This window comes from Centroberyx affinis, unplaced genomic scaffold (genome assembly GCF_046629955.1).
Source record: "Centroberyx affinis isolate AG114_WGS23_722 - 3 ecotype Tasmania unplaced genomic scaffold, CSIRO-AGI_Caff_v1 ptg004114l_1, whole genome shotgun sequence".
In the NCBI taxonomy this organism is placed as follows: domain Eukaryota; kingdom Metazoa; phylum Chordata; class Actinopteri; order Beryciformes; family Berycidae; genus Centroberyx; species Centroberyx affinis.
In genome coordinates this window covers 508,064-524,548 of record NW_027281890.1, presented here as the reverse complement: position 1 = coordinate 524,548, position 16,485 = coordinate 508,064, and the positions used below count along the sequence as shown (strand labels likewise).

At 42.5% G+C, this 16,485-nt stretch overlaps 1 protein-coding gene across 4 annotated transcripts; it reads right to left on the bottom strand.

Annotated features, from left to right (window-relative positions):
- Positions 1-161: 161 nt before the first annotated feature.
- On the bottom strand, positions 162-11,064 carry tp53inp2 (tumor protein p53 inducible nuclear protein 2). 4 transcript variants are annotated; one of them, XM_071542512.1, is made up of 4 exons: positions 10,815-11,064; positions 5,827-6,224; positions 4,456-5,029; positions 162-4,347 (listed from the first exon to the last, which is right to left on the bottom strand). In XM_071542512.1, exons 2-4 carry the CDS (start codon positions 5,948-5,950, stop codon positions 4,080-4,082), a joined length of 966 nt encoding a protein of 321 aa, XP_071398613.1. In that variant the 5' UTR covers positions 5,951-6,224; positions 10,815-11,064; the 3' UTR covers positions 162-4,079. The 4 variants fall into 4 exon arrangements, with proteins under 4 accessions (XP_071398613.1, XP_071398612.1, XP_071398615.1 ...); XM_071542511.1 differs by having other exon boundaries at positions 10,819-11,064; XM_071542514.1 differs by having other exon boundaries at positions 162-4,344; positions 10,819-11,064.
- Positions 11,065-16,485: the final 5,421 nt, after the last annotated feature.

Sequence of the window (16,485 nt, the reverse complement as noted above, 5' to 3'; positions counted from 1 at the left end):
CCACTTCTTCCCTTTATCCATTACAAGACACAGTAAACTTCCCCCTACATTCAAACCATTGTCCTGTAAAACAGTCCTAATCTGTTCCCGTTCCCTCCCTCTGCAACCCCGCTCCACTCTCCCACATGTAAATGATGAGACGAGATTCAGGTGTTAACCTGAGCATTTATTGTTGTTGTTGTTGTTGTTGTTTTTTTTGGCGGGTACCTGTGTTTTCTGAATGGATGCTGGAAAACCCATCCGTTGGTTTTGCATAGGTCTTGCCTGTCAATGGACGACCGTCCATTTTGGGGATGGAAAATTCAGTACATCACAAAAACCATGCAGAAATAGTGAAAGGCACAATCACCATAGATATCAGATACACCAAATTTTATATGTCTATATATTTCATTTTTATGGGGGAGGGGTGTACTCATTGAGATGTAACATGGGCGAACCCCAAAGTGTTTTTAAGCTGCCATCATTTCAGGGCACAACATAAATATATGAAACTCCCCAGACATTCAACCCCTTTCATTTAAAACATCTTACTAGGTGAACAACTGTTCTAATAACTATATGGGAAAATACAAGCATACTCTATTGTATTGTAATTTTTTTTTGTTGCTGATACATTTCATTTCTTTTTTTTTTCTTTTTTTTTTAATATAATCTATCTGTGTCCTGCCTCCTCCTGTCCCTGCCCACATCTCTCACATCACATTGGCTTGACACACCTGGTGGCCACTCCCTCTCCCCATTATTGGATGGCTGCCACCCTGAATCCACACCTTTCAGTAATCACACACTACATACTGAGAACACAACTCCTTTTACATGACATTGGTGAGAAGGGCGAAAGAGAGGAAAGAAAAATGTGTAAAACAGGACAGGTTTGCAGCGGCGGAGCCACCTGTGGTGATCAGTCCAGCACATGTACACACACTTGTACACAGAAACACACACACACACACACACATCCACCTGTGATCTCTCATTATTGCCCGTTTTACACTCTTCATGTACTACATTTTTATAACAGGCATACAAAGTGTTGCCTCCGAGGCACAATCAGTTAGGATAGTAACCCCCTAGGGATTAAGGAAGCCTAAATGGAGATCATAGTGTGTGTGTGTGTGTGTGTGTGTGCGTTTGCGCGCGCTAGACTAGTCACCTCAGATCCATCCACTGCACTGTTCAGAGGATTCAACAGGATACACAGTCGTCTTTAAAACAGCAAAAAGAAAAGAAATATAATATTCATACTTTTATCATAAATTAATAGATATTCTGAATAAAACAGCCATTTATAGGATAATTGGCATTACTGAAAGAAAATGTGGTATGTGTGGGGAAAAGAATTTAGCGTGACTATCTATATGAACTAAACAAGACAGGATATTTCCAAAACAAGCTGAAAGAATCCTCAAACTCTCAGTCTGTCCTTCTAACAGACCAGAACAAATTGTATTTAAACTCTTATCGATGTACTGCATCCGGACCAGCATCCAAACAGCAAGTGCTGCGCTCCTATGTTGTCTCTACTGTGCCCTCTGGAGGGCAGTGTTTGCCTATGGCACATAAACTCTGAGTCTAGTGCTGTTTTTTTTAGGGTGCATCTCAGTTACATGGACTGACATTGGGGCAAAGACACCACTTTTGGCCATTGAAATGCCCTCTTGATTTGATATTCAGCACAGAGGTGAAGCAGAGAGAGGATTCTCATCAGTCCCATTGGAAACCACTTTGTGGACTCAAGTCCTGAGAGGCTTTGACATCTAACGGAGCGTTATTAAAATGGTACTGTAATATTTACAAGAGAAATAAATGACCATTATTCATGTTTTTAAGAGTTTTTAGCTTTAACGTGTCATTACACCTTCTCACACACAGACAGTTTGATTCAGAACAAAAAAAGAAAAGAAAAAATATCACAAAAGAAAAAAAAATAAACGAGCACACAGCACACAGCTAAAACTTCGACTCACAAAATGTATGACAGTGCAAACTTACATCCATGTCTCAAATAATTTACAAACATTAGTATATATTCATATACACTTCAGCACCATCGTTTACTATTATTGTTGAATACATATCAGTAAGCTAGATCTTAAAAGTGGACACTGTTAGGGCTGGATGTGCTAACGAGAGAGAGAGGGAGAGAGAGAGAGAGAGAGGGAGAGAGAGAGAGAGAGAGGGAGAGAGAGAGAGAGAGAGAGGGAGAGAGAGAGAGAGAGAGAAATGGATGGACTAGATGTTTAGCAGAACTAAAAAAGCAAAGGGCTGCATCTCCATGACCAAGACAATACATGTGTGTGTATGTGTTTTTTGGGGGGTGGGTGGGTGTTTTTGTGTGTGTGTGTGTGTGTGTGCGCGTGTGTGTGTGTGTCTGTGTGTGTGTGTGTCTGTGCTGTGATGGGGGGTGAAGAGACGTTTCTACCCGTTCTCCTCATAGTTGCCTCAGCGAGTGACTTTTCAATGAAAGGGAGCGATGTTTACAGATCTTCCCTGTTTCTTTCGGTGTTCATATGGATGATGATGCTAACTCACAGCACACATGGTGGTTGAATATGGCTGATGTGTGCTGGGCACGTTGCTTATTATTTATTCACGACAGACTCGGTGAGCGTCGCGCTGCGTGTGTTTCACAGGGATTAATCTTTAAGTTGTTAAAGTCTTTCATAGCCAGTGTCCTTTCTCCTTGTCTATCAGGAACAGGCTCTCCTCAGTGTGGGCATCATGCAGAGAGAGAGACGGTGATAAAATGCTATGCGCTCAAAGAAAGAAATTAACAGAAAACAATGCAACAAAACAAAATAAAGAGTTGCCATCAATACCGCTCTGCACCTACTGTAACCTACCACACCCTGTAACCCAAAGGCAAGCCATACTTCCTTTCACATAATCTGTGTTCATAGTCAATTTGAGTCTTAATGTTTTTACCAAAAGAGACTGCCTAATTTTTTTATCTACAATCTAGAGGACCACGTTTTAAATATGCAAAATGTGGGCCTTTTCTAAACATTTTGATGCCAAATACCAAGTCACTGAATTGAGAAAACTGGCTCCTAGGCTGCTCATGGGCTACGCTACACTTTACCATGACCCTTCGATGTTCAACACCTTCCTTTCAAAACTATCTAGATCTAATTCATTATCTTTTACTCTTTAGTCTGTTTTGTTCATCCTCTCACCATCCTCTACTTGCTTTTATCCTTCACAAAGTGAGAAGAGAGGAATTCACAACTTTTGTTTCCTTTGATGAAATGGATTGCCCCATGTTTCTTCACCTTCTCTTTCTTTTGCGTGTTGACTAAGACAGTCAGAGGCAAACCAAACTTGAGAGAAACAAAGGTCTAGTGATTTTCTCTTCACACTCCTCATTCACGGTATATCCTTCCACCTTTTCTGAACAAAAAAGAAAATAACATTTTGATAAAATCCCCTGTAATCTAAAGCTTCGAGGACATGATGAGATGTTTTCTCTGTAGAGATTCTAAGGCTTACCATGTCTTTCCCTTGCATTATTTCCACCAGAGAAGTCTGTTCCTCCAGATAGAGAAAGTACACTGCATTTTTATTATTTCTAATCATTATCTCTAAACCTAGCAAAGTATTTCAGGGATTAAATGGACAAGCTGAGTCAATAAACGTGTCTTTAGGGACAGTGAAAGAAGAGAGAGAATATTTAACGCAGAAAGGAGAAAAATTGGATAGAACTAAACTTTTTGTTGTTGTTTTTTTACACATTATTCTTACTAAGTTCATGCTGTATAATGTATTAGAGACTTTTTTCAGTTGTTTGGACAATGGACAGATAAGTACAAGAGGGTTTGCCTGATCTCTGTAGAGGGCTTAGTTCATGAAGGCAGAATGGGGCAACAAAGTAGAAGTGGGTGGAATCAGTTTGTGTCTAAACCTATAAAAGTGCAGGCTACTGGTATCTGAATATGTGTAACATTAGGCCTATATAATGTGCACAAATGAAAGCAAATTTTCAGTGGGTGAACATGTTTAAATATGTGTGTGTCTTGGATTTGACTATGCACTATAATGCCCTCAGAGTAAACGATGCCCCCTGCTAGCTGGAAGGTTTAGTGGCAGAAGTTGCGCTGGCTGGGCTGGTGTAGGAAGGTGTTTCTGGCATGGGCCGCGTGGCGAGGAACCTGTTCCCTGGTGCGGTTTTGGCGTTGGATGCGGTTGCGGCCCAGATGGCGCCTCTCGATGCGAGCCTTGCCACGCTGGACCCTAGCCACTTGGGTGACCTTGGCCAAAGCCCCGGCCTGGGCGGCTGCTCCGCGGCTCACCCTGGTGGGCATCGTACCGCGGGTGGCGGGGGCAGCGGCTGGCTCAGCTACCCTGCTGCAGGAGGAGAGAGGAGAAGAGAAGAATGTGTCATTATTTTGACAGACATGCTGACGCTGAAAAGAAGCCATTAAGGCAAAGTGTGTAATGTGTGCTACTTCTCACCTCACGCTGCTTGCCAGGCTAACAATGCTCTCTTCTCCCACCACAGACAGGTTGCCATTGGAGACCATGGACAGGTTGTTAGGGGAGACGTAGACAGACATGCTGGGGTGCTCTATAAGCAGGTCCTCCATTGGGCTGGCCTCTGCTGTGGCTCCCTCTGCAGTGAAACAGGGGGGAGGGGTGACAAACCAGCTCTCATCCATGCAGCCTCGCTCTGAGCCTGCCCTACTGCTACCCCCACTGCCTCCACACTCACTCCCAGAGCCGGGGGACATGGACGGGGTGGAGGGCGTGGACAGTCTGGCCCGTCTCGGCAGGGTCACGGGCGTAGCGGCGCCCAAGTCTGACGGGCTCGCGCTAGGACAAGACAGGGGGTCTGACGATGCTACTACTGCATCTTGTGCCCGACCTTTATGTGTCCTACGGCGCTTGTGAGGCGGGTGGGGAATGGGGGCCGGGCACTCAGTCCTTGTAAGTGTGTCTTGATGATTTGATTGGTTACTGTCTGGGAATGATTGTGCTATCAGTGGGGCGTCTCTCTCACCCTCAACCTGCACCATGCCGTCAGCTTCCCCTGAGCGCATGGCAGTGCAGGGATCAGGGATGGGATGGCCAATAAAGGACAGATGTTTAAGGTGGGAGGGGGATGTTGCAAGAATGATGCATGATGCAAAGGTGACAGGTTTTCAAAAAGCCATGCGGGTTAAGGGAACGTTTTTTAAAAAAGGGGTCACATACGCACGCGCACACATACCAGTGTGGGGAATGTGAGGGTATTTAAATAAAAATTGGAGGAGGGGAAGAAGAGGGGGTAAGGAAACACAAAACATAAAAGTAAGAATCATATCATTAGTTATGCTGACCCTCTAAGGTTGTGATTATGTCAGTGACATAATGTTTGTCTTGACTCTGCTGAGAGGTATTTTTTTTTTATGTTGTTTGTTTCTATTGGTTGGCTTTTGCGCAGGCACCAAAACAAATTTTCATACTCATTGCCTTTGTCATGATTGAGATCATAAACAAAGAGGAAGGAGATGTATGTTCACAGAGAATCACGTGTTTCCATCATCTGATAGACAACACCTTTAGTATGGTAGCATTATGGTTAAGCACCTGTCTAGTTGCGCCACGCCCCCACTTCACTTGCAACACGATCTCTCACCCCACCCTATCACCCCTCACCTCTAGACGGCAAATGTTAGTCAACATAGTCATAGTCATGCAAGAAGGGACAGAAGCATGTACTTCCTCAGCTGCATAAACCTGTGAACATGCAATGAATGCACACAATTTGGCTATTGTCCATTTTGTTTATTCCAACAAGGCTCTCCAATTCCACATTAACCCCTCCAGTCCTGAAGGGGGACTCACCAGGCAGGTTGACCAGCATCCATCCTTCCTCGTCAGCCTCCGTCACACAGGGGTTGGGTCCCTTCAGCTCAGCAGCCACCTCCTCCACCTCTCCGAAGAACAGGCTGCTCAGACGCTGAAACATGACTGCTTGTATTTTCGTCAGTGGGTCAAGTGTTGGTGATTCAGGTGCTGTATGTCTTTTGTCGTCCACAACAACAAAAAAAGCTTTAGCTGCCTTTGAATTTCTTATTTGTGTTTAGGTATTACTTGTTGCTGATTTATTTAATTCTTTGTCTGATGGTTGCCGATTCTCTCTCTCACTTGAAGCCCTTTGCTGGATCTCGGTGTTCGACAAACAGGAGTGGACAGGCTTCCGTAGTGCAAATGTAAGGTTTCACTTGGTTTGGAGCAAAGGCCTGGAGAGAGAGAGAGAGAGAGAGGGGAGGAGAGAGGAGAGAGTGGTCAGTGGAAAGCAGAAGGCCAGGTGGTTCGTTGTCAGCAGACGCTTTTTAAGTGTCTGTAAGTCTGCTTCATCCGCATGGGACAAACAGCTTTGCAACTATCCAACAGCCAATAGCCCTATTTTCAACTTAATACTTGTCCCTTGTTCGTAACAGAAAGCAAGAATGTGTACAAAAGGTCCTTCATCCCAAATACAATCACCTTTCTGAACTCTTAACTCCACTCTCCATTATTGCTCTTTGTTTTGGAATTGTAGGCTATGTATAGTGTCTTTGCTTTAATTTTTGGTTAGTCAAGGTACTAGATAAGTACAGTGGGTGAGTGATGTGTGTGGTAATAACCTTCTCATAGTTATTCTCAGAAACATTACAGCCAGTAGGAAGCTGTTTGCTGGGCTGAACCTCAAACCTCAGAGCAGTTTGACCTATGTAGTAATGATTGGTTAACAGAATATAGGTGTGAAAATACACTAAAAACAGAAGCTGCTTTGTCAAGTGTTTTCCACACCGACATTGTTAGACAACCTGCATATTACATAAGTTGGGGCCTAATAAGCAACATGGGTCTTTAGGTCAGTTGGGTAGAAGTGTTTTAAATTCCCAGGTGCATTTAACAGAATTTAACATCACTGAGGCTGTGCACAGAGTGACGTTTGACTATCTATAAGCTCACATTTTTTTCACAGCAAGAAGTCAGGTGAAAACCATGTATCTCAAAAATGTCAAGTTTTCAGTAAATCTTATTTTTCCATTTAAACTCAACATGAGGATACATGAAGTAAATCTATGTTAAAATACATTGGTAGAGGAACATTGAGCTACGTGGTAATGAATGAGATTATGTTTATGGAGAAAGGAAGCGATTTAAAAGACTACTGTCACTGAGCAAGGAGTTGGTGAACAATGCCTGCACTCCCCTCCCCCGCTTAAATTTGCAGGACCAATCAGCAAAGCCTCTGGACAGATGGACAGGCCAGAGTAGAAACGTTAGGAGGTGCTACAAAGACACAAGCTGTCACAAAGTCAAACAAAGTCAAAAGTACACAATGACAAAATGCAAAGAAAGACAGAGACACTAGGCTAGAGGGGACTGAGGCAAGGGACAAGAGCCTGACCTAAATATAAACATGATGATGTAATGTTACACAGCCATCGGTTATAAGACACACACAGATATATAAAAAAGCTGAATGTGTTTACTTTAACTGTTCTAGTTTGTACTTGTCCACGTCTGACTTGTACTATGTGTCATTAGCTGAGGGAAAGGGGAGATGTTGGCTGTGGAGAACATGTTGCTCCTCTCAGCCTGTTATTTTCCACTGGGAAAGGCTAAAGCCACTGGATGCTACTGACGATGTGACCTATTACACTAGGTGCTTTCTAAAAAAGGACATTGGATGCAGACAGACAGATGGGCAAAAACACAGATAGACAAAAGACTGACAGAGACAAAAGGTATTACAGTGACTAAGTGACACCACAGCAAGTGCAGGAGAAGGATTGAAGAGATAACAACTAGAAGGAGCTTGGAGAGTGCAAACCTCCACCAAAGCTGAACAATTCACCAACTTGCTGTTACGCCCAAAGACATCATTCCTATCACTTAAATTTTAAGTCAAATTGATTTGTTGCCCCTGCAAACATACTCTTAGGATTTAGAATCAAGTTTCTATCTCTGTAAGTTTCATACTTATGGCTGAAAAACAAAAAGCATCTAAGGGCGGAAATCCCAGATTCGGATCAGCACCAAAATCAAATCAAATGTTCCTTGACCCAAAGCCTATCTGTCCACCAAATTTCATGAAAATCTGTCCATAAGTTTTTGAGATAGCCTGCTGACAGACAGACAGACAAGCTAACTAACTCACAAGAGCAAACACCTAGCCTTCTGGGCAGAGCTAATAGCTGATAGATGTAGATAATATTAGAAAAGGGCAGAATAAAAAAAGGAAAAGAAAGTGTGCGTGAGAGAAAGATTTATATAAGGAGTAGAGAGACATGGAAGGAGATATGCATGGATGCTTGTTTGGAAGGTGACACTTCCTGTCCTTGCTGGGACTATCGCCATGGTGATGGTGACACCAGGACCATAAGGGGAGAGTCTCCTCCTAAAGACACCCACACACACTTCTGAAATTTCAGAAGTCAGACATGGTGTCTTTCATTTGCCCTGAGAACTTTTTTTTAGAACCATTTCAACATATATACTCATTGTCAAAGGGTCGGTTTGCTTGTGTGTGAAATAGAGACATAGAGAGAGAGAAAATGGGCAAAAAAGGCAGAAAGAAAGAAGCTTTTCCTCAAGAAATCTAATGAAATAGTTTCATTATCATGTGCCTGCTGGATAGCAAGCTTGCTGCTGTTTTTTATTACACACCCAGGGTCATGAGCTCATTTTGATTCAGTCTCAGGTCATGTGCAAAATGTCTTTCCAGGCATTTGAATAAAAAAGGCCCATGGCTGTTATATTTTTGTGATCTTGCAGAGGACACCTACCAAGTTCCTAGTGTCTTAGGAGTGGGGGGGGGGGGGGGGGGGGGGGGGGGACGGTCCCATCCTCATCCTTGTTTTTATGCATTCCTGGAGTCGCAGAAACTAAGTCATAAGATCGGGACGGATAATTTGGATAAACAAAAGTTTGTTGAGAAGTCCTCAGAGTTGCTTTGCATTAAGTGCAGCAAACAATCATAAAGCACCAAAGATAAACTGCATTGCTTCCCTGTCTTCTATTCAGAGGTGTATAAAAGTGTATACATGCACACATGCACGCACACACATGCACACACACACACACACACACACACATACACAGAATGCCATGGAGCACTTCCTTGATAAAACAATTTTATCAGTTTGTTGGCTGTACAAGCTAATTCAGAGCTATTGATACTGCAAATAGAACAAGAAATAATCTCCACTGATATGGAAATACACCAGAGTAAGCAGTAAGAGACATTATAAAGTAAAAGTGTAATAAGACATGTTATCTGAATACCTCATATGGCATATGTTGTGTACAACCATTACTCAACAACTAACAGCTGTGCTGCCCACATTGATCAGTTGCATATAGTAAAAATGTGCTTTGGAGTAAAATCAATTATACTAGAGGGAACTGATCGATCGATATAGAGCATGTGTCTGACAACTTGTTGTTGACACATTTTGATACAATTAGTATCAAATTAGCAAGTGTAAAGTTCCCCAGAAAAATCCAGGAAAAATAAAATATTCTTTTAATATTAGACCTGATTACACCAGTAAGAATTTTCATATAGGACAGGATAAAGAGCTGCTCATTAGGAGCTTTGGCTGTATTTTGACATGCCTTAATTAAAACGTCACACTATCTTACACATCATGCACAATTGCACACCTTAACAACAGAAATCTGTGAAAAGCCCCTTGCAGTATGTGCTTTGAATCTTTCTCTTGACATAGGTTCTTTAAAAAGGTGGGCGGGGCAGAGCGAGATGGGAGGGCGCTCACAAAATAAAAACAAGACGCCCATGACGTCATGTTCTCGCGTCACTGACGCTGAAGAGAGAGGCTCCAGCCTATCTGGCCACCAGAGGGAAAAAAAAGAGGCAAGCATAGGAAAAATATAAGATAATATAAGGATATGAAACAGAACTATACAGGTTATTATGTCTAAACTACATTTAGCAGGACTACACCGAATAAGAAACTGACACACCGTTTTCTATTGTCAACGGTTTTGTCTGGAGTTGAAACCCCTTGACATTTGTGATGAAAAGCAAGCAATGTTTACATTTCAAATGCAGAAAGATAACCTGATAGTATATGGAAAAATGTAAACCTCAACCTCCACCTTCAGTCAGCCTACCGACAACCCAGAGGCAAGTCTCTATGTAGGCTATCCAGGTTAAACATGAATTATCCGTAGCCTATAAGCTGTACAGCTGAAGGGTCAAAGCAATGACAGTTTGGCTCAGCGGCAGTGCACGAAAGGCAAAGACATCGACTGGATAGTTAAAATAAGTGCGGGATCGTGTTATGAATATAACACAATAAGTGAACTGCTACTCTGAACATACTGTAGAAAACATTAACGTTAATGTCCGCCTCACATAATAACATCAACATCCGCCATCGACTTGATTCAGCATCAGCATTTGGTGCAATTTACAAAACGGTTGGTGTCCTGTTGATGTCCTTTTTAAGAATATAGGACGTCGAAGCGATCCAAGACATTAAGCCATTTGGTCTGAGCAGCTAGTAGGCTACAGCTTTCAAATCTATTCATGACCTATAAACAGTTATGATGCATAACAATCGACAAACAAAGGTATGTAATACGCTATTGACACACAATGCGATGTAATTCCGTAATAATACGGATTCTGTTGTGTTTTCATTATGGCTCACATCTGATTAGCATAATTTTATGCAGATAGGCCTATGAGGAATGCAGCAGATTCTGTCCACTGGCAGGGACAGCTGTAGTTTGATACCACTTGAGTATACAGTTTGACACTAAACACACCAAGGACCAAATTCCAGCAAAATAAAAAAATAGCTTACCTGCCTTTGCAATATCATTCAAGTTGTAAACGAGATCACACACAGTAGAAACGACAACAATTCTTAAAGCATAGCTTTAGGTAGCTTTAGTGAGGTAGTTAAAACACCATAATAAAAAAATAAAAGGCTTTCTTCTTAGAAGAAGGGCTTCGTGTAAAAATTTTACACTGATGTTTCAGATTATAACATCTGCAGCTTTCCCTCTTGCTCTATTTTTCCCCTGCAGATTTTCCTTCTGTTTATTGCTGCCTCCAGCTGATCCTCGGATCAGAATGTAGAACGTACAAAACAGCTGATTGTGAGATCACAATACTCTCTGTGACGCCCCTTGGCCTGCCCACTTCAGCAACCAGCCAATAGGAATATTACACAAGATGCAAGCCGGGCCTCTTGGTAACAGGGTGGGGGTTGGGGAAACAGAGCTGTCAACCTGCACCCAGATGGAAATGGTGACTTTACTCAGAGACTGATCCAGGATCAGCTTATACGTCGCCCTTATTGCTGTTAAAGGTCTGAGCTGGGGGAGGGTAAACTGATCCTGAGTCAGTCAGTGCTCTTATAGCTCCAACTAGAGGCCTTATAAAACAAGGAAAGATGAGGATCTGTTGACAGAAAAGTAATTAAACTGTCAACCTCATGCCTAATTAGCTAAATTCAGTTATTGACAAAAGAGCACAAAGCTGCAGTCATCTTAGTTATCATGTTATATCATAGTCACCTTCTGAACACAGACAGAGCCCAACTATTGCCTTATGTTGCATAGATTTTGACTTTTAAATGTTAGATTGCATCATTTTCAATCAGGTGCAGAATATTGTTCAACTTGATGATAGCATGGTGTGTAATGTTGTACAATGTAATGATACAATGATTAATTAATTCTCATACCAAATAACTTTAGAATCCCCTTAGCATATTTTCACTTATGACAGAGATACTGTATAAAAGTGATCATTTACTGGAGTAAATGCTAATGCAATTCATGAACATACAAGTAAATGATTGTTTGCCACAGTCCATCAACCAGATGAGCTGCCTGGTGGTGCATAATAGTGCCCCAGTCCAGTGATGTTGGTCATGTTGCTTTAAATTTCATTTGTAAATAGTCCTCTTTCCCCTCCCCCTCCACATCCTTCTTTTCACTCCCTGTTGGCTGGGAGGGACTCTAAGTGTCAGTCAACAAATACCAGCCAATCAGACACACTACTTTCTGAATGCAGCATTTGAGTAACCAATGAGCTGCGAAGAGCTTTTGAAAACCCCTGGTGGTCACTTTCTACTCTGCAGTCTGTTACAAAAGTAAGCTCTGAGAGTACCCACTGCCTTCCCATTATTACAGATTGTGCAAACTGGTGACTGTGGACATGAGTGTTTGTGTGTGTCTGTGAGAGAGAAAGTGTCGCTGGCTCAAAGATCACCCTGTACTGTGTTTGTGTAAATAGTCTACAGTATTAAATCATTCCTCAAGTGCACTTTATTGAATGGTGTGTTAGTAGCCTACTTAGTGTGTTAATGTGTGTACATGTGTGCATGTGTGTGTACGCTCCAGCATGCTGATAGAGCTTATTGCAGCATTGGGGATGAGGTTTTCTGCGGTCTGTATCAGATGCCAGAAATCACTAGCCCCCTTTCTGGGCCCAAACCAATGATTCTTTCCTACAGACCCTCCGGAAGCTTTTATATGTACAAGGTTCCAAAAGTCAAAGTTTTTTTTTGTATATTTATATACTGTTGTCTATTCCCCCTGACCAAAGGAAAGTTTAAATACTGGACCTCTGATCAAAATGAAGCTTTAAACTGTTATACAGATGAAAGAATACCTAAAACCTGACCATACTATGTCCAGTGAGGTTCACTGTGTGCTACCTGAAACTTCCGGTAAAGTGACTTGCATTTTGTTCATAGTTTATTGGGTTTAACAGAGACTCTAGGTGTATAATATACTATAGCATTTGACAGTTTCAGGTTTTAGGAATCCAAAATTACAGTGTTTGGGGTCAGCAGGACTCTGCACTGTGCTCACTATAGCTATGTTGAGAATGTGTGTGTGTGTATGAGTGTGAGTAATCAGGCCTACGGTGTGACTGGATGTCTTGAACACAAATTCAAAACAAATGAACCACACCCAACAGGTTTGTCTCTACAGAAGCCTGTGTCTCCTACAGACTCCTTAGTAAGCCAGTTCTTCTGCCAGTCTTTGTCATACTGTTACCACACTGGTGAGAGATGATAGGAGCGTCCAGCTCCATGACTATATGCACCAGCGCAATGTGAGCTTTCTAAAGGCAGGATGATAAGGTTTCGGCCTATACAGTTACCAGGTGCTAAGCAACTCACGCAGGCACGCACACGCACACACATTCACCCCACTGTGATGATGATATCCATACCCCGGTAACACAGCGAACACAAACATTTAGCAAGAACAGTTTGTGCATCTGTGCTGGTGTTAATGTTTGTGTTCTCAGACTAATCAGAAGAAGTCACAGGCCTGGTCAAACTTGTTATGCCATGTATTGCAATGTCAATAACTATAATGTACAATAATTACAATTCAGGATATTTATGGTAATTACCGTTTCGGTGAATATAATATTAGACATTTGTGATGAAAACAAACTTTAATGGGTGAGATACAAAGTCATGTTTTTACAATAATCATAATCATATCAGTTTCACACCAGCGGGGGGCTTGAATGCACTCCTCAAGGACGGAATGGAGATTGAATTCTTCTCTGGTTTTCCATTTTCTGCCTCTTTTTTTCCCCCCTCTTCCATTATCCAGTCAGATCAGTGCTTTCATAGAATATGCTTGGCTTCACAGGATTCCTGCAGTTTCCCAGGCTGGTTGGAGAAATAGGTGAGAGGTCACAGCAATGTCTCAGTGCAAAGTCTCTCTCTCTCTGTCTCTCTCTCTCTCTCTCTTTCTCTCTCTTTCAGTGTGTGTGCGTGTATGTGACACACAGCACTTTAATGGCTGATGTTTGATGGCATGCCTGACCTTGCCCTGCCTGACCCGACTAAGGCATGCAAGTGCAGAGGCTTCCACCCAACCAAACTCGGGTTGTAAACACTGCTATTTTGTTTGTGGTTAAAGAGCTAGGTGTGGCAATGGACAGGTTGACTCAGAAGTCCTGCTTGTTGGAGTTTAACACTTGAATCAAACAGTAAGGTTGTTCCTGTCATGTTTGTGAAAAGCCATTTGACAACTCCAAAGTCCAATGTTTGGTTCAGTAGATTTAAAACAAATCCTGATGTGGTGCAATGTGTGTAGCAGCCATTGCTAACACTCTCCTCTTGAAGGAGGCCAAAGTTCAAAGTATCTTCTGTTTTCAGAACATTTTGCTGACTCAAGTATTTGCTTTGGGTCATAGAAATGTATACATACATGAATAACAAACAGTAAGATTGCTTTTAGAAAGGAAAAACTGCAGTTAAAAAATGCTGATGTAATTTTGAAGGCATGGAGAGAAGAAGAAAACATTAGGGTGGAGCAGAGCAGTGAAGGCCCATCCGCTCTGCTCTCTTCTTTGAAACCGATGTCATGTCAGCAATCAGGCACGATTTGATTGGTGAAGTATGATGAAATACAATTCTTACAATCTTGACATTTGTTGCTCTTGCACCCATAGGGTATATTGATGTAAATTCTATACTCCTTAGTTTTTTAGACCACTGTTTTTAGTTGTTGTTATTGCTTTTTAGTTAACTTCCTATATCTCCTTATTAACCCTGACTCCTCCCATCTCTGTAGCTTTTATTTTTGGTGCCTCTCTCTCTCCCTCTCCCCTCAGGCCTCTCTCCTCCTGCTGAACTGGCTGCTGGCAGATGATAAGGAGGCAGCACCAGAAGATAGGTCAGACCAGCTCCCTGTGTTACCACAAGCTTCACAGTGCCAGCAGCCATGTAAATGACCTGCATACTGCACAGCAGGGCCGCTCAGATTACAGCTCTCTATAATACAGGATATACAGTATGTTAGCCCATTTAAAACACAGATCTGTGTGTCTGTGTGTGTGTATGTGTGTGTGAAACATCTGCAAAATCCACACTGTGAAGGTATCATGCAAAGGACACTAAACTGACCAACCAGAATAGAATGTCAAAATGTCAAAATTTGTAAATCCCATGGGGAAATAAGGAAAACATGTCTGTTAGTTCAATGGCCAATTTATGTCTATATATAACAAGCCGTTAATACTACAAGCTCCAAATTTTTTTGTCCAAATGTCTATATGTACAGTATATGCGTGTGTGTGTGTGTTTGAGAAATCTGTTTCTAGGCCTGGTGTTTTCCTGTCAGGTCTACTGCAGTGGGCTTAAGGATAGTGTTGAGGAAAATGCAGAAGAAATGCAAGTAGACCCTCACTACTAATTCTATTCAGGAGAATTAAACTTTTGCTACATGGAAATGTATTGCAGCTCAGTTGAAATATAAAAGATGCATGCAAACATTAAGTGCAGTCTCAGTTACAGCTTAAGCACTTTCAACTGCATGCCAATGTGAACTAATAAAATTCTCATTGGCGCATATACAGTGTTTTCTCATTATTCCCATCTAGTAGACTGTACCATCCAGATGTCTGTGGCTTGGATAAATAAAGTCATACTGCTTCTACTGCCTGTTCATACATGCTGCCCCCCCCCCCCCCCCCCCCACGGCACTCTACAGTCCCTGGATAACCCCCCAAGTCACACACACACACACACACACACACACACACACACACACACACACCTTCGTCTGCTGTCCCTCACTCAGTACAGACACAACATGGTAGCTTCCCTGTCACCATTCCAAAACAGAGCTGATAGTGGGATCCTGGAGGAACGCCCGCTGGCTTTAAGGTTGCAGGTGCACTTCCCTCTCCAGCAGGGAGAGGTGGAGAGGAGCAGCCTGGGACTTCAGGTGTCAGTCTCTCACCCCCCAACCCCCCATCACTCCCCCAGCTCGTCCCATTTCCCTTCTTCAGCCCTCCTACAATCCTCATGCCATGCGAGTATCCCATGGGTCTGTCCCTACAAGGCTTAAACAAACAGGGCCTGGAAGTGGTGTCCTTGGCAGGGGTGCGCTGGAAAACAGTGTGAGGACAGGCTGTGCTCTCAGGAGGGGAGGGGGGTGGGGTGGGGTGAGGGTGGGGGGGCAGCCCCTCATTCACGCTCCCCTGGAGGATATTATGAAACTTAACGAGTGAGCTATTTTAATCCCCCAAACGATTAGGATACCTTGGCTGATGAGAAAGCACTGTTTTTCCGTCTGTCTCAGTTTAGCTCAGATGTACCACTGTAGGCGGTACTGTATGTAGTTGTTTCTCTGCTTCTGTCTTTAAATCTTTCTTTATTCCCCCCCATCTTAGCCTTTCTCCACAGTCAGTGTGGGAAGATGAGCCCCCTGCTCAGCTGTGTCCCCGAACTCTGAACCAAAACATGGCCTGCAGCTAAAAATAGCACCGAGGATTAAATCAAAGAGAAACTGAACTACAAATGCCATAGTTTCTTTTCCATTCATTCATCATGACGTCAATTCGGTTCTTGTGTTCACAGTCCCACTTGTTCACTTTATGACATTTCTTCAACTCAAAAATGTGGGGAAAAAATAGAAATCACTTTTACTTGTAACTTTATTGATTTTTATCAAACATAAAGAATGAATGTCATACTACACAATTGT

Bases quoted from the DNA above. Each gene is read 5' to 3' on its own strand.
- tp53inp2 (XM_071542512.1), bottom strand. From the start codon at position 5,950: ATGTTTCAGCGTCTGAGCAGCCTGTTCTTCGGAGAGGTGGAGGAGGTG. The intron at 5,030-5,826 runs GTGAGTCCCCCT...CCATGCGCTCAG, and splicing joins GATGCTGGTCAACCTGCCTG to GGGAAGCTGACGGCATGGTG. The intron at 4,348-4,455 runs GTGAGAAGTAGC...CTCCTCCTGCAG, and splicing joins AGCCTGGCAAGCAGCGTGAG to CAGGGTAGCTGAGCCAGCCG.